Source organism: Salminus brasiliensis, chromosome 1, assembly GCF_030463535.1.
Source record: "Salminus brasiliensis chromosome 1, fSalBra1.hap2, whole genome shotgun sequence".
Classification (NCBI taxonomy): domain Eukaryota; kingdom Metazoa; phylum Chordata; class Actinopteri; order Characiformes; family Bryconidae; genus Salminus; species Salminus brasiliensis.
The window spans coordinates 49,261,972-49,283,491 of record NC_132878.1 but is presented as its reverse complement, the minus strand read 5'-3'; the positions used below and the strand labels follow the sequence as shown (position 1 = coordinate 49,283,491).

The window sequence follows — 21,520 nt, the reverse complement described above, 5'->3', positions numbered from 1 at the left end:
ATGTGCCATTATCATAACCTTTTAATTACAAAATGCACACTTTCTTTTGATTAATTTAAATTCCAATACAGTCCACAGGCTTTAGAAATAGCATCTTATGTCTTTGTTCATGTGGGAAAGTTAAAATATCACAATGTCTATACAAGAGTTGAATTCAGCCACAACTACCTCAACATAAATGTACATTTAAATCTTTGGATTGCTTTAAGTATTGACAAATGTATCGGAGTGTGAAGATGAAGCTGCAGCGATTCCACTGCTGTCTGCTACATGGTACACATCTGCAAACAACAAGCATATGTTAGGTGACATTTTACTGTGCAGTAAATTGTTCTAATTGGTTGAAGGAAAATACATAACTTGACAAATATCATTATATTATATTGATTAATGAAAATAGACTAAACTGGTGTAAAATTTACCAACCACAAGTACAATGTTTAGTTTAGATAATGGACAATATTTTATTAACTTGCAGAGTGACGTTTTAGCACATTCTGCATCATAAAAACTGTGGTCAATCAAATGGGCAATAACAATCTTAGAAAAGCAGACAACATTTATCAGAACATTTTTATTTCAATAATAATCTATGACACGTTCATTATTCATAAAATATTTAAGTTAAACCTTTTTTTATTTTTCTAGTAAACATTCAGAGCCTCTGTGCTGCCTGATTTGCCTCTCCCTTCTATTTACTTCAGAGAGTTCTGTCCACCCTCAAAACCGGCAAGTACACTGCAAGTTGGAAATAAAGGATTTGCAAGGAAAGCAAGAAAATCTAGCTGCCAGAAATACGAAAAAAGAAAAGAAAGACAGGAGATAAAAAAGGAGACCTGTAGTCTGTGAGGGGTAAGGTTAATTATCTTCACAAAACAATTAGAGCACTTACATTTCACTCCTCTTTTAGCCCTTCAACATTTAATCAATGCAGGCAAGTTTTTAGCAGAAGTACAGGGACAGGCAAAGGCAGCTTTAGCCACCCCATCCTCATACCACAGCCCTATATGGAGTTCATTTTGTGTCAAATGTTTTACACAAAAATAATAAAAATTTTGCAATCTAAGTTTTGGCATGGACGGGGAAGGCGTTCAGCTTGAATCTCTATTGGTCAAATGATTTGACCAATGAGTGACAGGCAATCTGAAATCTCATCTGACATCTAGTCATGCGCATGCCGGCTTCTTTTAAACATTTTCTAACACGTTGGAACAAACTGGTTTAAGTACATGGAAGTAAATAAACTACATTTCTGCATTTAATATTCAACAAAAATATTGTGACTATTTGCTGAACTGTTTGTAGATGCATTCACTAACAGTTCTTGCTATTGTAAGTGTTTCATTCCAGTTGAAGGTCAAATGTTTAACCCTAGGTTATTGTTTGTATCCACATTAACATACATATTTGTGGCCATGATTGGTTTTATCTGCAGCCCCCACAGTAAATTAGCAAATGGGCAGGTTAGCTCTTCTGCATCTTGTGTATCTGCACTTACTGTCCATTTTATCCACATCACTGACCTTATAACAGCAATAATAATTATTACACTGTATTACACTGTAGTCCTTCTGTTAGCCTTTACCCACTTGACCAAGACCCCCACAAGACCAACAGTGCGCAGGTATTGTTTGGGTAGTGAATCCTTATCAACTCAATCACACAGCTGTGCTGCTAGAGTTTTGTCCCCGCTGGGCTGAGATTAGTCCAAATTTCTACATGTAGCTTACAAGATGGACAAACAAGCTTGCTGCTGTCTGACACTGTACCAGCACAACACACACTAACACCCCACTTGACCCACAAGAGCTATGAGTGAATGCATCTACAAACAATTCAGCAATTAGTCACAATATTGCAGTCAAATATTAAATTCAGAAATCCAGTTTGCCCTCTGCCATGTTCTGTGTGGGTGTGGTTAGGGTTTAGATAAGGTTCTGTCAAAAATTATGACAAATAGAGATTTAAGGTGAATGGCCCACCCATGTAAGCACAGACTGACAATACAAAAAAAAGTATTAAATAACTTTAGCTTTAAAATGATTACAATACAACTTGATGTATTATTTATATTTTTTGCAACATATACCTTTTCATTTTAATTTTGAATGTTTTACTTTTTATTTTTATTCATTATTATTATTTTTTTTTTATTTAAAGCCAGGTGCTGTTCAGGAATATTTTTTATTATCATAATTTATTTGCAGTTACAGTGTATCACAAAAGTGAGTACACCCCTCACATTTCTGCAGATATTTAAGTATATCTTTTCATGGGACAACACTGACAAAATGACACTTTGACACAATGAAATGTAGTCTGTCTACAGCTTATATAACAGTGTAAATGTATTCTTCCCTCAAAATAACTCAATATACAGCCATTAATGTCTAAACCACCGGCAACGAAAGTGAATACACCCCTTAGTGATTATTTTCCAGAACTGCCTTAACTCTCCTGGGCATGGAGTTTACCAGAGCTTCACAGGTTGCCACTGGGATGCTTTTCCACTCCTCCATGACATCACAGAGCTGGTGGATATTCGAGACTTTGCACTCCTCCACCTTCCGCTTGAGGATGCCCCAAAGATGTTCTATTGGATTTAGGTCTGAAGACATGCTTGGGCAGTCCATCACCTTTACCCTCAGCCTCTTCAATAAAGCAGTGGTCGTCTTAGAGGTGTGTTTGGGGTCATTATCATGCTGGAACACTGCCCTGCGACCCAGTTTCCGGAGGGAGGGGATCATGCTCAATGAAATGTAACTCCCCAACACCTGCTACACTCATGCAGCCCCAGACCATGGCATTCCCACCACCATGCTTGACTGTATGCTTGACACACTTATCTTTGTACTCCTCACCTAATTGCTGCCACACATGCTTGAGACCATCTGAACCAAACAAATTAATCTTGGTCTCATAAGACCATAGGACTTGGTTCCATTAATCCATGTGTTGACATGTCTTCAGCAAACTGTTTGCAGGCTTTTAGTGTACAGACTTCAGAAGAGGCTTCCTTCTGGGGTGACAGACATGCAGACCAATTTGATGTAGTGTGCGGCGTATGGTCTGAGCACTGACAGGTTGACCCTCCACCTCTTCAATCTCTGCAGCAATGCTGACAGCACTTCTACGCTTTTCTTTCAAATACAGCATTTGGATGTGATGCTGAGCACGTGCACCCAGCTTCTTTGGAGGTCTGTTCTGAGTGGACCCTGCTCTTTTAAAATGCTGGATGATCTTGGCCACTGTGCCGCAGCTCAGTTTCAGGGTGTTGGCAATCTTCTTATAGCCTTGGCAATCTTCATGTAGCGCAACAATTCGTCTTTTTTGAGGTGCCATGTTGGAACTTTCAGTGACCAGTATGAGAGAGTTTGAGAGCTGTACTACAAAATTGAACACACCTGCTCCCTATGCACACCTGAGACCTAGTAACCCTAACAAGTCACATGACATTTTGGAGGGAAAATGACAAGCAGTACTCAATTTGGACATTTAGGTGTGTAGTCTCTTAGGGGTGTACTCACTTTTGTTGCCGGTGGTTTAGACATTAATGGCTGTATATTAAGTTATTTTGAGGGAAGAATACATTTACACTGTTATATAAGCTGTAGACAGACTACATTTCATTGTGTCAAAGTGTCATTTTGTCAGTGTTGTCCCATGAAAAGATACTTAAATATCTGCAGAAATGTGAGGGGTGTACTCACTTTTGTGATACACTGTAATTCTACTTTATGCACAATGGCCTGGGGTGGTGGACTGGTGTAATAACTTCATGGGGCCCAAACAGCATTAGTAAGCATCAAAATAACCTCATGGTTCTATAAGAATTCTCCTGTTATCCAGACTTTGAACACAGCCTTCTTAACCTCAAGAAAAAAATCTTGTCTCCATGATCTGTTCTACTAACAAGACCTGAACGCAGTCTTTTTAAAGATTTCAGATGCTCTACTACATTCATTTCACACCAAATATAGAAACTGATACATCATATTTGGAGTAGAGAGTAGAGAGTATGTTCCTAGTACATTATGTTGGTAATTACCAACAGCTTGATACTTACTTCTGCGCCAGAACCTGTCAAAGAAGCCTTGCCCACTTGAAGATGATGGGCCTGTACTAGTGCTCTGTAAATTGGATGAAGAGAGAGAAAATTAAAGTTGAATAAAATGTATAATAGTCATAATGTAAACAGCTCACATCATTGAAATGGATCTAAATGAACCCCAGGAAGGCAAAATTACCCTGGTGCGGTTTGAGCTAATATTCCTTAGTGACAACTTTCCTGCCAGCTCCTCACGTATCTATAAATATAAAACAAAGAGAGTTATGTTTTTTAAAAACATATATATATATATATATAATAGTGTGTCCGAAAATCTTCATCTACAAAAAGAATAGGTACCTTACTGTCCAACAGAACTGCAAAGACCAATATAAAGAAGCCCTTTAAAGAGATGGAGAGAACAACTTGAATCATCAAATAGGCAAAACATATTTAATAGTTTAGCAAGTTCATGGAATTGTAAACCTATGGAATTTTCTTCCCTCCAGATAAAACAAAATCCTAACATTATCCTCCTAATGTTGTAATCACTCCTAATATGAACATTGAACATACTGTATATTGATTTTAAGTTTACTGTAGGATGAAAGCTCTTAATGTTGGTCAGAGTGAGATTAAATATAAGCAATTACCTTTTAAAGCATCCCATATTTGTTCCTAATTTTCAGGGCATTCTCTATTTAATAATCATAATCAAGTATGAGCTGAAAAATGTAACTGCTTTTACAAGACACTGTAATGTTATTTACATTTTTTATATGAAAATGCTGTATGTATTAGTAACCATTAAGTGATTTTAGTAATCCCTTCCAGTTACAACAAAGATCCAATGTCAAAACATTAGTACCTGCAGTGAGTTGAGGATTGCGAAGACTATGTGAAGCCCTAATGCAGATGATACCATGGTCCCAATGCCGAATCCCCAGGTCAGTCCAAAGAGTGGTGTTAAAATGGCCACACATCTGGCAATGACCACTATGGTATGTTTCTCGTCTGGCTGAGTGGTGGCTCCAACTCCTCTCTTCAACATCTTACATAAAACCACGAGCAGCACCAGAAAGTTTATAGCTACAATAGTGAGCGCAGGAATCACAAATGCCAGGATGGCTTTAGTCTTCTTCCAGTTGAGCCAACAAGCGCTGTCTTCCTGGACATATCCTTTACCTCCAGCTGTTACTGCCACAGTGATGACGGCTATGAGTAACGGGGCTCCATATCCAACAGTAAAGGCTATGACCATCATCTTGGTCCTGGACATTCCAGCAAAGACCACAACAGTCCGATAGAGAAGCAAGAATGCAGAGAACAACATCCAGAAGAAAAGAGCGAGGTAAAAGAAGTGCATGAAGAATGTGGCTGTACTGCAGGAACCCTCTGGTGTTGGTTCTCCTTCTTTAACAATAGCTGCTCCAATGATGAAGCATATATCCGCAATCAGGAGGGACAGAGCAATGTTGACTATAGAAACATGTCGCATGTAGGATGTGTCATTTCTTGTCATTGGTTTCCAAATAATGCCTTCAATGATGAAGCACACAATCAAGCAGATCAACGAAATGCCAACGCCTATATAAGTTATAAAGGCTAAGACTAGATTATTTGATTTAAAAGGTGACATAAGGATTGAAAATGAGGTTGTGTGATTGCACTTGCATGTAATCTTGTCAGTATGATTCACTACAGGCATTACTTCACATCCAGTTGAGTCCCATCCTCCAATCCCATTCAAAAGACTGAAGTTCCAAAAGACACACTGAGGGCTTCCCAGTAAATTATTTTGAACATCAAAGGTAAGAGAGATGTTGTGAACTGGTTTCTCCACAATGACTGCAGCTACATCTGCATTGATACTGGTGTCAGTTTGACTGTGATTGTAGGTTGTATTTCGGACAGGCAGGACAGTGTTAAATAATGAGAAAACTATGGTGGTGATTAAGGTAGTTCCATTAAACATTGGAATGGCTATCTGAGTAGTTGAATTGATGCCAAATGTTCCAAAAAATGGGCCATTCGTGCTAGTTCTGCTCAGTTGAGTAGTCTTTGTTGTTATACTGAAGCTCTCATTTGTTAGTGTCTTCCCCATATCCTCAGTAGACTTCAGCAGTAAAGAGCTTGTCTGCTCAGTCGTGTTGTGTTTATTTAACTGCAGCCATGTGTTCCGAGCATTTATTGATCCAATGACGTCCACTGTTTTTAGGAAATTCTTGAAATTGAAATATTGTGCAGTATTTAATTAATAGGCATCTTATTGATTATATAAACATGATTAAACAAGCACTGAGACCATTTTACTTCCACAAATTGCAAATATATGATATTTAACTACATTACAGTCAAATCATTATCCAAATTAACACCAAAAGGAAAACCTACCCTCATAATGGATTGATCAACCCTGAATGACTGTGAAACATTGGAAGTGGAATTTAGTAAGCCAACAACTGCAACAATATTCACAGTAGATCTTGTTATTTCATCAGCGTTTGCTTCGGTGGCATTTAGTATTTCACCCAAAAAAGACGGAACATCTTCTGCACGTAAAAACTACAAGAAAGCACAAAGTTTGACTATGGACATTCAAAACATTTTGACAGCTCATTGGTTAAAGGTGTTTAATAATAAGCACTCACAATAAAAACAAATATGCAACCTTAGCTCTGTTTAACAGGTCTTGAAGGACACGCAGGACACAGCTATTTTCCACAATCTCCCAGTCATATTTGCTTGTTGTTGGGTTTAGCATACAGCGAGCTGTAACATTTCCAACGCTGTTTGCATCACAAGCACCAGGCTTTATATCATTATAATTTCCAGCTCCGAACTGAGCATTAAAGCAGTTGAAACCTGTGGGTGGAAACAATTAAAAGAGCTAAAACCCAAAAACAAACATAGAAACTTAGCTAGCACAACAATTTTGTACTATAAAACACTGTTCACAAACAAATCAGCCAAAAGTGTTGTGAATAGTAATGGATTTGTTTGTTCATTTTTTTTTTATCCAAAAATGACCGATATGGGCTCATGATCAACATTTTGATTAGGAATTTATTTAATTTATGAATCACTATTATGGGGATAAATTAACTGTTCTATTTAGTGACTTAAGTTGGAATAGTTGTCTATAGTTGGCTTAACTCTGTGTTAAACTGAACTATTAAACTGGCTCGGTCTCTCTGAGTTTGTTTGGGAATCTGGGTGAATCTGGAGAACACAATGGACACTATGATCATACCCAACATATTTGCGAAGCAGACAAAAGACAAACTACAGTACAACATTAAGGGCGAACACAGTAACATCAGGCCGTATCGTAGCTCAGTACCGTCTAGCCTTTCTAAGTGGACAATAAAGCACAAGTTATTGACTGTTGAAAACAGCTTGTTTTATGGCAGAACACAAAAATATATCGGACCTTATTTTACTCCCTCAGCAAAGCGCATTGCGATGCTATTTACATGACGCAAGCGGAAGGCGTAAAAATCACAAAGGTGCTTGTGAATATATCTACGCCGAATGGCGTGGTGGTCTCGAAATGAGGTGTGTTCAGGTAAATTTGTGCCATATTGCCATCTTGACAACTGAAAACGTGGGCGCGGCACTGACTGAAAACAATAGTCAGATGTTCATTGCTATCTTGGCAGTGAATTGTGTGCCCAATGTGTGTACACCCCCACTTGTCACACACACACATTGACTCACAGCAGTGCACAAACCCATAGCATGTACCAGTTGGCAGTTATGTCAGACCCCACCTGGCTCTTAAAGTGAATGGCCAGTGACATGCTGATTGGTTTATTGCACGTTTCTGATTATACTACAGTATATACTACTATACTGTGGGGTGTAGAGTGGTTAACCTGTTTTCACATCAACCACTTGTACCGTCTTCTAGTTAGCACACTCTCTTGTCAATACACTAGCTTCTGCAGGCAAGCTACCAAATTTATGCCACAGGAGAAGTCTAGTCCTGTCATTCCAACCTCAAGACCAGCCACTTGAATTAGCTCTCTTAAATTTGAGTCTGCTGTTTAGTATTTACAAGATACAAGCACATGAATTCACATACAATTTTTTTCCATCATAGCATCATATTTATACTTACAGCCTTGTTCTTGTAATTAAGGAACTTATACTAAAAATATGAAACTACAGGTCGAATTCACATTTTCTTGTCATGGGAACAGGACACTTGTTGTGTCGTCCTTTAATATTGTCCAATTTTCATCTTTTGCTGCTTGATAAGTGTTGTCTTGTGACTTGCCAATATAATCTATGGCTGTATTGTCCAGGAAACCATTTTTTTTAGTTTTGTAGCAGGTTGTTTCTGAGAAAAAATAACATCTTTAACAATATCTTTTAATAAGAAAAAATATGACTCACTTTTTGAAGTTACAGTTATTGTGACAGGGACTGAACTGTGAAGGCTCCCAGCATTGTCACGGATTCCACACGTGAAAGTCTGAATTTTGTCATTTTTCTCACACTCTGTCTTGTTGATATTTTGAGTGTATGTATTGCAGATTGTCTTTGGGTCTGCACAAAAAATACATTGGCTTCTTTACATTTAAAAACATCAAGGGGTTTTAGTAAAAAATAAATAAAAGGAATATGTCTTTGCTTACTTTTAGAGTGTGTACTTAGTTTAAATGTTGAAAAAGTAAAAATCACATGTTTATTATAGATTATACCATGAACACAAATGATTTGAACAGCCCTTTACCTGGACAGTAAGCATTAATGAATTCAAGAGGTTTAACTTCATTAACTATCTCAGCTTTTCCCAGTTATCTATAAACTAGCAGTCCAAGCCTAAAACAACCATTTAGTCTTCTACAATATGCAATTATTTCAAACAGCTAATTTCTAACAATCTTTCCATCTACAAGAAACATCATCAGTTTTTCATGCAAAGTTCTTTGTATTTTTTCTTTATAACAGAATTTTGCTCTAGTGTCGACAGTGGAAATGAAAGTAGGTATGTTCACAACAGTTGTAATGGTTGCATTTCTTCATTTTAATGTAGCTTTAATGGAAGACCTTTTTAAATACAGGAATGTGTACAGTTTGAGTCTCTGACCTGTTAGCGACTGCTGCCCAGTTGCAGTATTCAGGCTCCACTGAATTGTGTAGCTGCTCTCAGCACAGCACTGCAGTCTGATTGGTGAGCCATCACAGAGCAATGTTTTTGAGGTATTTACATTGACTTCTGGAGATGGCTGAATAGACATTTTTTGGAAGCTTATGTAGGGCATTGAGTTAAAGGTCATTGTGCAAGCATATTTACCTGTCATGGCAAAGAGAACAATATCTATATAGTCACCAGAATTAGACACAGACAAAAAAAAAAAAAAATACAAATGGAATGAGAATCTATGCACAACAATGACATTTTTTTTTAATAATAACAATAACATTATTATTATTATTATTATTATTATTATTATTATTATTAATAATAATAATAATAATAATAATAATAATAATAAATAAACGCATTATTTAATAATAATTATAATAATAATCAGTCTGAATATTATGTATTAAAGCAGGACATGGGAACAACATGGGAAGGTTCTACTGAATACAGTTTATTAGTTGACTTGTTGACTCGCCAGTGAAAACTCTTTATAAAAAGTATTCTATGTACGTAAACAAATAGTAAATACCTTGTGAATTATTCATGACTTACCATTGTCCCCATCATTGGTGCTGGTCACAGTGAGTGTTTTATTGTCAGTACTAAATTGATATTTAGTGCTGTGTTCAATGTTGATGTCATTCATGCTCCATGTTATTTTCGGAATATTTGGGTCTGGAGTATTACAAGTCAAAACCATATTTTTTCCAGGGTATATTTTGCCATTTTTTAGATCATACAACATATCCTCCTCTAAAAACAAAAGAATACACTGCATTAGCTTTCTGAATATGAAATCTGACTGCCTCAAGATAAAAGAAAATAAATATCCTTTATTATTATTATTATTATTATTATTATTATTAATAATAATAATAATAATAATAATAATCCCTACAACCTAAAGTGAAGCCAGCAACAGCTTTTCAAACTGTCACTAACATTGTTGAGGCCCAAAAACAATCAATAAATTAAATATGAATTAAGCAATTATGAGAGGTGCTGTAAGAGAAATAACAAGTTGAAATTAGGGCTCCAAACTTGATACAACACTACATGTCAAACTCCAACATTTCTTATGTTCTTGATAGGCAACAACGCTGGACCTAATGCCCAACTGTCATGCCCCGCCTCGGGGTCGGTCATGTGCCACAGCGTGCAGGACTTCCTGAGACGGACCGTCTTTCTGTCTTATTCGTAGATGGACTTGAAGTTTGAAAAGGACTTTTACGTTGAGGTTTGGGTTTGGTTCATGCTTCACGGTTTTGTTTCTGTCTTGTGTTTCTGTCTTGTGTTTCACTTCACGTCATGTTAATATGTTTCACTTGTGGCTGACGTACTTAAGGAGGGCTAGTGCCAGCAGCCAGTGCCGAGGATTAGCTCTCTATGGTTCAGTTTACCACAGTGTAACTCAGGTTAGCGTTATTAGTGGCTCAGACCTCTCCCTTGGCACGCTAGCCCTCGTCTCTCGTCAGCCACAGGTGTGCTCTTTTGTTTTGGCCTGTTTACATTGTCACAGTTATCTTTTGGTTTGCCGTTCTCCCTGTAACTGTTGCTGCCTTATTTTGAGTTCTGCCCTGTTTATTTTGTTAATAAATGCTCTCGCTTTGGTCCATCCCCTGTGAGTGTTCACCCTCATTGTTGTCAGTCCCAGCGGATCATGACACCAACTTCCTAACTCATCCCAAAAATATTACATGGTGCACCATCCATCATTCCAGAAAGCACAGTTCCACTGCTCAATGTTCATATTCTATATAATACAACTTCTCCATAGGGACTAGACTAAGCTGTGTTTGTATTTTTTAAACTGCTCAGCTTTATTGAAAGACCCATCATTACCACGAGCCTAACCTGTAACCACACATGCACACACTGATAACTAAAGGTGCAGTAATGGCCAAGTGTTAGATCTTCAAAAGAAATCCCTTACACTTTCCAGATTTACTTCATGGTTCCTCTCTGCCTCAACTGCAATGACCTACAGAGCAGTTCACCTTTATTAAGTAGGTGCTAGGAAATGACATAAGACAGGCCTGCTGAGGGTTTTTATCTGCCCCATTCTGTCTTATTAGTCTAGCCACAAAAATATATAATGAAGCAGATCTTGTATCATCTTTTAGTTTTGAATTATGGGACAATTCCATATTTTACAGGACAGTTGGCAACCCTAAATGCAATGCAGACCATCCACATAACATCAGTTATTTTACTTATATTTTGTTATTACTATTCTTAGTTTCTTCCTACTCAACAATAAAACCAATATAAAAAAAAAAAACATCAAACTTAATACTGGTTTAAAGTTAAAATTAAACTGTGACCTTACCAGTCTGAGCAAATGAATTGGCACTCACTAATAGTCCTTTTGCAGTGAGAGCAGAAGCTAATTGTGCGTTAGCTTTACTAAAATCAAGTGTATTACTTGTAGTTACAATCCGAAAGTCTGATATCACACTGCCAGGCCTGTTAAAAATACAAATCATGTCATTAAAAGGATCTCCATGTAAAGCTATTTAAAATTATACTAAACACATAGATATATTCATTTTAACTAGAACTCTGTTTTCCATAGATACAGTTTTGTTGGTTGTTTTGTATTAGTATTAACATCAACCTTCTGTATGTAGTGAAATACACTTAGCTTTAGTACATACTGAAAACATATCTTGGTTATTGGGTAAGTTAGACTTCTCTATTCCTTTAAACGCACTGTGGTTAAACAACATCTGAACATAAACTGACATACCTGAACCGAGTGATTGTCACAGAACCAGCTTTGTATGAAGAAAGTGTGCTTTGGTAAACACTATCAACCTGAAAAAGATTTGTAGTTTTACTGACAGTTTGGTTTTCAGATTTATAAGCATATAAATATAGACCATACTTACTGAACTTATAATGATACTGGAATGGGATTTATACTTTTCACTGAGTGTGTTTGTGAGAGTGCTGTCAAACTCTTCATCTATTCTCATTGATATAGTTCTAGAGATTTCTAAAGAAAACAAAAAAACTCTTATCAATAATCTATTATTATTAGAGAAGAAATATATTGGATATAATTGGAACATCATTCATATAACATTCTTTCTGATTAGCTCAGTTAGACAGAGCTGAAATTGGCCGAGCAGAGTCGAGTTGAATAAGATGAGCCGAGTTAAGTAGAACTGAACCAAGTTGGCATGAGCTGAGCTCAGTAAAAAGCCATGCTAAGTTGACTACAGATGAGCAAAGTTGACTCTCTAGTGTCCCGTAGCATTGCAAAGACTTAAGCATATAGGAAAATATAGACATTAAACTTTGTTTTTTTTTTATGACACCACTAATTGCAATTTAGAAGTCACACCTTCCTACAGTAATGGGATCATATTTCATGCAACACAGAAGAGTGTCTCAAGATGTATCTACACTGAGAGCACATAGTTAACCCCATCATTTAACAGAAAGCACACAAAATTGTTGAACTAAATAAGTCTTTGGTTTCAGGCAACAATACTCCTGGTTGAGACAGTGGTGAGCTATCGTCTGTCTAAAAAATGTTAGTAGAGATGAAAAACATTTAAAAAATCTTTAAGTGGCCAGAAACTCTTGATGTAGTCATCAAACATCTTAATGTACAGATCTTCAACAGAAAATAGCCCAAAACCACCAAAAATATGCCTTTTCTAATTAATTTTATACAATGTTTAACAACTGTCCATTTTCAGACTTTCAGTGTGTAAATAATTGGTATGAAATGGGACAGCCTTTGGTAGCATATCAGCAAAGAAATACATACCTTTAGTTATTGTGCTTGGAGTGCTGGTGCCTGTAAAAAGAAAGAAATTGGCCGAGCAGAGTTGAGTTGAATAAGATGAGCCAAGTTAAGCAGAACTGAATAACTGAATAAGCCATGCTGAGTTGACTACAGGTGAGCAAAGTTGACTCTCTAGTGTCCCGTATATGGACATTTTATAAACTTTGATAGACATATAAAATTTTATATAGCCATTAAACTTTGTTTTTTTTTTTATAGACACCAATAATTCAAATTTAGCAAAGAAATACATACCTTTAGTTATTGTGCTTGGAGTGCTGGTGCCTGTAAAAAGAAAGAAAAGTACTTCAAGGCACTGCAACAGTTACCTAGATCTCTTCTATCTTAACTTCAAATACAAGAAAGTCTCATTATCACTCAGAGAAAAGAGCATCTCTCAGAACAAAAGCTCCTGATTTCTTCAACAGAAACTTTTACAGTGTTTACCTCTTTATTAAGCAAGTGCATGCCCTAAATATATTCACCTCTAAATTCTCTTAATCTCATTTTGTTCTACAGATGATGCTCAAAAGACATTGAAAAGTAAGAAGATCCTTGTGAATGTGCCCTTAATGCAAGAAATTAAGAGACAATAAAGCAATAATCATGGTATAAATAAGTCTAAATATTCAAATTAGAAATGTTTTGTACTGTATGCACATTTTACATCATTTACCTGTGTTACAAACAGTGGCATCTGGAAAGCAAAAAGAATAGAATTAATAATTTTAATTTTAATTATTCATTCAAAATGAAAAAAGTGCAACTAATAAATTCAAGATGTTTAATTTGCTTAATCACTTCACATCTAAAATGTCTAAAAAAGTAAGGCCCATGAACCCTTTTCTTTAAAGCATTGTGAAAACTGGTACTAACTTTCTGAACCCCCATCTGGCTCTGCAACGGTACTGCAGGGCAGTGTGTGGTTTGGACCAACCACTGAACACTGTAAGCATGCTAGCTTTGTTACATTTTTCTAACGGGTCACCCAGTGAGGGATTTGAACCCAGGTCAGGGATTTGCTAAGCTTGTGGTTGTTAGAACCCAAGGGCTGAGCAGTTAGATCTCAGAGCAGGTAAAACTCAAAAGTAGTAAAACATAAAAGGGCAGGAAACAGAACAAAGGATGCCAGGAGAAGGCTGGCTACCCCAAGTGGCAGGGGAATACTGGGAACGAAAAATACAAAGTGGCTTCCCTAAAACAAGACAGGAACTACCACTTTTCTTTCACTTATACTAAACTTGGTGCTTGAGAGACTTCAATAATCAACCAAGGAAGGTGAGGGAAAGCATGAGAACTCTAACCCTCTAGCAAGACTGACTGTTTGTCTATGCCCCTGTGGAGACAAAGACCCAGCAACATGAGCCTCTATCTGAGCTCTGAAATAGTTCTCCTCCCAGGTGTAGGCTGCTGTGCTTGATTGGCTCTCGCAGCCAGCTGCTGTTGCCCTCTGGTGGCAGTAGGTGGAACTTGCCTGAAACCGGGGAAAGTAGGGGATGAGAGCCCTTTTGTTGATTTTATACTTTCCCCGTGTTTTCTAACATGCTTTGATGTAGTTGTTTTGTTCCTTATTTTGGCATATGCTCAAACATGAAATTACTGTGTGTTTCCTCCGCAACAAACTCATACTGGTTCATACATTTATACAGTGTCTGATGTTTGGTCTGACAGAGGGATCTGGGGAGAGAGTCATTCATACGAGTCATCTTATTTTCTGTTACGGCCTGACCCTAAACCAGAATGGCTACACCTGTATATCATAAGATTATACCTCCATCCACTCTTTTGTTGGATTTTGTGCACACTGGTTGGTCCACTCTTCACCCTCTGTTGTTTTTTGGTTATATAAAGTTATATTCTTTGTTGTACTTAACCTTGTATCTGTTATTTCTTTTTTTTTCTTCTTCAAAACACAGTAGAGTAGAGGAGATTTGACTATTATTAAGAGCTTTCATTTTACATTTTTGAGCTTTCGCTTTTATTTGATATTTAAGAATTTAAGATTTCCTGGCCCAGGCATCCCATTTGAAATAGCCAATAAATATAAAAATATTTGAAGATGAGTCCTTTAAGTAATAAACTGCAATGTTACAGTCTTTACACACCAGTTAGTTCTGTCTTTGGTTGGCAGAACTGTCCATCTTTTGGAAAACCATTGATGCATCCACAGGTAGCGTTGATGATGGAATCACAGTACCCATAGCTGACACATTTGTCACATGGCCAGAAATACTGATCCCCACACTTGCACTGGTATCCACTACTATTTAAATGGCACTCTGTGAAATGATACATCAACATCATATCAAAGTTAGTTTAGATCTGAGTTCATGTTAGTTAGCTCATTTAGCTAAAGTACATATGTTTATGTCCAAAAGAAGCCTAATTTGCATGTTATTTTTTGTTTTTATTTTTGTAATATATAACATAACTCTTATATAATATATATATTTTCAGTGTTCCTTTGGATAATTGATGTTGGATAATTATTTTAAAGGGGTTTGGTGGAGCACTGTCACTACAGAAAATGCAGTTCCACTGCTCCACACAGGGGGGCTTCATACTTGGAATTGAGACAGCATGCCATTCTATTGACAATGCTTTTTCATTGAGATTATACATATAACTGTTTTAGAGAGAGTGGCTGGATAATTTTGAACATGAAACATACTGTAACACTGTACTGAATAGGCGTTAGAAGCTCAGAAGGAAGAGGAGAAGGAGAATAATGAAGAAATTCCCATTTTCAGCTTCACTCCAATTGGATTATGCAACTCACTTTTAAAGGACACATACAAGACATATAATGCAGCTTACCTGTTGTTAAATCCACCTTTGACACTTGCAATATAGTATCAGATTGATATGCAAAATAAACTGCAGATTGAAGATCGCTCTGTGTGAAATTGATCAGCTTGGCATTGTCGTTCATGTCAATTCGAATTGTTAAGTCAAAGACTGGCAGTTCTGTGAAACAGAGAGAGGCCATGTAATTCAAATTAACATCATCAAGTAACTAGTAACTCCAGTTCTAACTGCACTTTCTCTTACCACTTTTTGGAATGCACATCTGCCCACTTGGCTTGGCATTAATACAGCCACATGCTCCAGCACTTACGTTGTCACAGGCAGGGTATGTGAAACAATTGTTGTTCGCCCAAACATAATGATTTTGACATACACACTGGACTCCAATTAGAGTCTGCTGGCACTCTAACAGAGAAAGCAATATTTTAAAATGACTAAATATAGTTTAATTTATACTTTTATACTCGATAATGAAACACTGAGGGAAAAAAACTCTGAAACAGATTTTAAAGAATTGCTTAAGAGAATGGAGAAACTTTAGCTCACCTGCTGTGATGTTTATATCAGTGATTTCTGTGGAGTTTTGTAGCCATATTGGGATAGTCAGATTATTGAAGTACTGTTCGACATCATCTTTTAAAATGGACAGTGGTACTGTAAACTCTGCCACTGCAACATACTGCACTGGGACAGCGCTGACTGGAAGAAATAGGAGGATTTGATTGGAATCTCATTTCTATGAACAGCAGCTGTACATACATACATAATGTGTATATATACCAGAATAGCTCAACCATTTAAGCACCTTAATTCAAGGAATAGAGAGTTCATTAAAATCCTTTACAATTGTAATATTATTATTATTATTTTTTTGATAGGTAAGTAATAAGTAATGTGTCATTTAGAGTGTGATGGTGTTAGTTTATTCCAAAACGTTTTCAGCTTTAGAAAATTAAATTTGTATACAACTAGACTCACATGTCAATGTAAACACTGAACAAGGAAATTGGTTATTTCACCATTGGGGTATCAAATGAGGTACAAATGTTTATATGTAATTCAAGAGTAAAATGTAGTCTGTTATTGAACATTAGGGAACATAACATAAATAACATGATATATCATGATAAATAAAAGTTGTTTCTTAAACACGGATGACAAAAATAAAATAAATCATCAAAACTGATATTTCACATTAAAATGCTTTAATTATGCTGATGTGGCATGCTGTTTTCCATGCATAACAGGACTAAAATCACTAACAAAGTTCAAAACAAGGATTATCATGTTTTTGGTTTAATTTAGTAGTAGTACAGTGAATATACAGACATGAACTTTTTTTGTGGTTTGTTCATTTTTCTGAGTTACTTTTCATGTCTTCAAAGTTGTGGGACACCATTTGCCACCGCAATAACTCTAAGGTAATGGTAAATTGATCTGGGTTAATGACTTTGCTCATTTTAATGTGTAAATATTCAGTATTTTCAATTTGTGAAATGCACTTATGTTTTTCACTCACACCTGTGTAATGTGATGTGAAAATAAACATAATTTGATTTGATCTAATATGATTGAATAGGATTATTCACTGCTTAATTAAAAAATTGTGTGCAAAGCCAAATACATTACATAAATTACATTTGGGTCATACTTTTTGTAGAATGTTTACTCACCTTCCTGTCTTATCTGGTTCAGTTCTTTCCTGTAACTATACTGTAAATGAAAAATGTGCAAACCCTGTTATAATTCAACACAAATGCCATTGTCTTCTATCTAACTTTTTTTAGCAGTGTATTTTGTATTACACCAGAAAATAATGCACCGTCCATTAGAAGTCACTGATTTAGATGTACAAAGAATACAAATAATGGATCATACAAAATATGGTTAGCACTTTCTGAAATGTAACCGAGACAATCACTTCACAGCGGGCTTCAGTTTATATGATGCTAAATACCAACATGCTAACCAGAACTGCAAAAACACTAATAAACAGATCCACTCAGAGCTTTGACAAACTGTAGATATGGAGAAAAATATACAAAAAAACATAAAAAAAGAAAAATCTAATTTTGATTTATGAAATTAGTCACTATAGCTATTCTTTCCCAAACAACAGTGATTTGAAATCACTACCTTCTCTCATTTGAACTTCATTTTAGTCAAATATGTGTAAACTTCTATTTCTGCAAGTGTACAATAACATCACTTCTAGTTTTTTGATAGCATCCCAGATTTCTCTTTTTTTTTTGCTAAACTGAAATGTTGGTGCTGTTTCCCCTGTGCTCTCACTATAGAATGGTTTGTGGTTATGGTTCATCTGCCCAGCTTTTTAAGGCATGCTGCCTGTCTCTAGAGCACTTTTTAATTTATGCTGCCCCTTTGGTTTGATTTTTTGGCGGGGGGGATATTGCTGAGGTAAGAATACTTCATGAAACAGATCACCAACTTAATTCTTTGATTTGCCCTTGGGTCTGCTTCCTTGACCCCATGATCATCGCTTGCAATCCATGGGAATACCAAATAGTCAACCCATTCTAGATGGTCAGTTGGCTCTTTTAAATTATGTTACGGGTGCCTCTCCTGAGGCCCTGTAGGTCTATTAAGGTGCATATATTCAATAGGCATTCTGCTGGTGGCGGTGTTACGATATATGCACATAAACATAATGTAATCTACTCTCTGTCCCATGCTCAATAATTCTCTAATGTTCTCTCTTAATTTAATAGACTAATGCGCTATGCTAACTTACTGTCTTGTTTTCTTAGATTCTTGAAAGGTAAAGGCTTCTTTGGTACATATGTATCTCTTTCAATTTTTGGGGTTGACTCCGCCTCTGTCTTCTACATATGGCAGGAAATATTAAATCGTACAAACACTGTTCTCTAAAATCTCTGATCATTCAACCCAGCTGACGACATTCCACATGGCTGTGTAACAAAGCCTATGCTGCATTTCTTGGCCGCTGTGTCCTAAAAGACTGTTCCAATGTATATAGCTAAAAAATGCAGCCTCTGTTTGGAGTGATTTGGAGGACGCAACCGATGTATCCTTTCTGGCTGCAGTTCATATACAATGTGGGAAGGGGGGGGGGGGGGGGGTGTAAAGGAAAAAAAAACACCACTAAATCAATGAAAAAAACTAAAACTTATGTAAGATATGAAAAAGCATGTTTACCACCGCAGTTGCAAGAGACTTTGGAATGCAGATGTTGTTATGGTTACCATCCACCTTCTTCTTTCCTCTATGCATGTTGGCTTATTAGGCTCTTCCCTTAAGTTAAGTTAGTTAAATTTGATAGCTCTGGTGGTTCTGCTTCCTTTCGGTACCAAATAAGTATAAAATAAGTACTGTCACATTTCTAAAAATGTGGTACTGAAAGTATTGGTACTTATGAAACCCCTATTACATAATATGCTGTAAAGAATATCAAGCATGCTGCTGTTCAGTATAATGGGAAAATCTTTATATTAAAGTAAAATTGTCTTTTTTACCTCCTCTACAGTGATCTCTGAATCCTTAAGGACTTCATGCCTTTCCTCCATAAGTTTGAGCAGGATGAAGAAGACAGTAGCAAATACCAGCAGGCATTTAAATTTTGACCCTGTAATAAATAACATTTGAAAAAGTAAACATAATAAAAAAAAAAATGACTGCTGCTTTTCTAGTGTAAAAGTGTTTTGTGTATTGTATACATTTGTCTTGCTTACTGAACATCCCTATCACAGGTAGGACAGAGGACAATTATGCTTTAAGTTGTCACCCTGCAGGGTTGTGGGGCCATACACACATAGCACATGTTCTGTCATGTATGGAATTGGAGGTTAATGTGAAACCATTAATATATTTGTAAATTAGACCATATTGCTTTCTGCATACAGCTTATTCAACCGGTTTGGGCTAGCTACGATGTGTGTATCTAGTCTATAGTGTCAACAAGGTTTGAGAGGGGTAAATTAGTGCTATTTGCAGGTGGATAAAAGTACTAAGCAGCTATTAAAGTACTGTTTTATGGTATTATACAGAATTACTTTGAGAGCAAACACAACAAAGAAAAGAATCCTATACATTTCAACAGAGACAGTTCAATATGTAGTCAGAACCTCATATTCTAAAAAAAAAAAGACTGCTAGAGTGCTATTTGCTAAAAAATAATAAGTAAAAATATTTGTTAAACAAACAATATCAAAATGTTTTCAAGTAACTTCCAACCACTCCCAAAGAAAGCAGCAAGACAGTAAAGTGACAGTAAAGACATACACACCAGACATAAATTCAGCTTCAGTGTTAGAATTAATTACTTCAATAATTTTAAATCACTACAGAGCAACATAACTAGATCTCTCCTCAACCTATTTCTAGCTTTTATTTTGGTTGACTGAGCCTCTAAAAAGATAAACTTAAATCCTTCTCAATAAAGTGAAATGTGTCACTAAGTCATTCATAATGCTCAATACAAACAGATCAAAGTATGTCATATATATGTATATATAGAGAGATGCTTTTTCTGCTTTCTTAAGTTGAGCATTTAAGTTAAATCTAACCATATTAAGAATATCCAAGTTCTAGCTTGAATAATCCTGTTGAATTTACTCACTTACTCACGCAGCTTGGAAAACAGGTTCATCTTGGTCTTTAAATCTAAAACTTGCCCTAATTCAAGTCTAAGTCAAACCAAATGACCAAATCTAAATAGACATTTCTGCTGCATGAGTAACTTAGTAATAACTTACCTTGAATGGCCATGCTGCATTCACTTTGGCAGTTTTACACGCATACAAACATTTCTGTGCACATTCCACTTCTCAGGCTGTATCTGTAAAACAGAAGTAGAGCACTGAGTGTTGATAGCTGTCATGATCAACCTCATTCTCCAGGACACAATGACTTAGTGAGTTTAGTATACATATTTTAAATAAATTTGTTTTGTTTTTTTGTCAGGGTGCTTTTTGTCTATTAAGCATAACATCCATATGATTCCCAGATTTATTAACTCTTAGTTAACCACACATTACCATAATGGCTAATTACATTTATTACTGAATAATATATGTTTTGTAGCATGAGTTAGGATGGATAGATTACATTACATACTTGCAGACAAAATCTGCAGAGCATTTGTCCTACAGATGTTTCAGCCAAACAGGTAAGTCTATGATTCTGATGCATTAATAATAAATAACATTTTGAACACAAATGAATAACATTTTGTATGATGTTACAAAACTTGTTCCAGAATGTATGTTAAAAATCTACATGATGTGTTAACCCAGTTGAAAACTAGAATTGTTATGTTTATATAATAAAAAATAAATAATATAATTTATATTATTATATTTATTTATATAATATATTATATTTAACAATATAATTGCTGATATCTTTGTCTTTTGAACATAAAATTCAGTTTTCAATGACACTTAAATATTTAAAAAATATTTGAGATTACATTAACACTTAAATTTAAATTAATTTATATAAAATAAATACAAAAAATAGAAAAACATTCCAAGCAACAATCAACAGTCAGTTCCTGTTGCAAATTCACTGGTAAACAAATGTTTAGGAAGATTTTGTTTCCTCCACAAGTTTTCCTCCACAAATGTTTTTATGATGTCTGTATCATGTACCACTTGCCAGAAAATTATGATCTTTGTTAAGCATTGTTACGTGTCTAGCAGCATACACTACAATGGTAGTGAAGGGG

The 21,520-nt window shown here is 35.9% G+C and overlaps 1 protein-coding gene across 1 annotated transcript; it reads right to left on the bottom strand.

The window, feature by feature from the left end:
* Positions 1–204: 204 nt before the first annotated feature.
* Positions 205–20,559, bottom strand: LOC140548279 (adhesion G protein-coupled receptor F5-like). Its single transcript, XM_072671892.1, has 21 exons — positions 20,547–20,559; positions 19,308–19,417; positions 17,487–17,526; positions 16,360–16,512; positions 16,057–16,218; positions 15,823–15,972; positions 15,111–15,284; positions 12,098–12,204; positions 11,956–12,023; positions 11,536–11,672; positions 9,759–9,959; positions 9,147–9,353; positions 8,450–8,602; positions 7,971–7,973; positions 6,720–6,913; positions 6,443–6,613; positions 4,917–6,272; positions 4,409–4,450; positions 4,248–4,307; positions 4,067–4,130; positions 205–281 (listed from the first exon to the last, which is right to left on the bottom strand). The coding sequence occupies exons 1-21, from the start codon at positions 20,557–20,559 to the stop codon at positions 205–207; spliced, it is 3,642 nt and encodes a 1,213-aa protein (XP_072527993.1).
* Between the last annotated feature and the right edge of the window lie 961 nt (positions 20,560–21,520).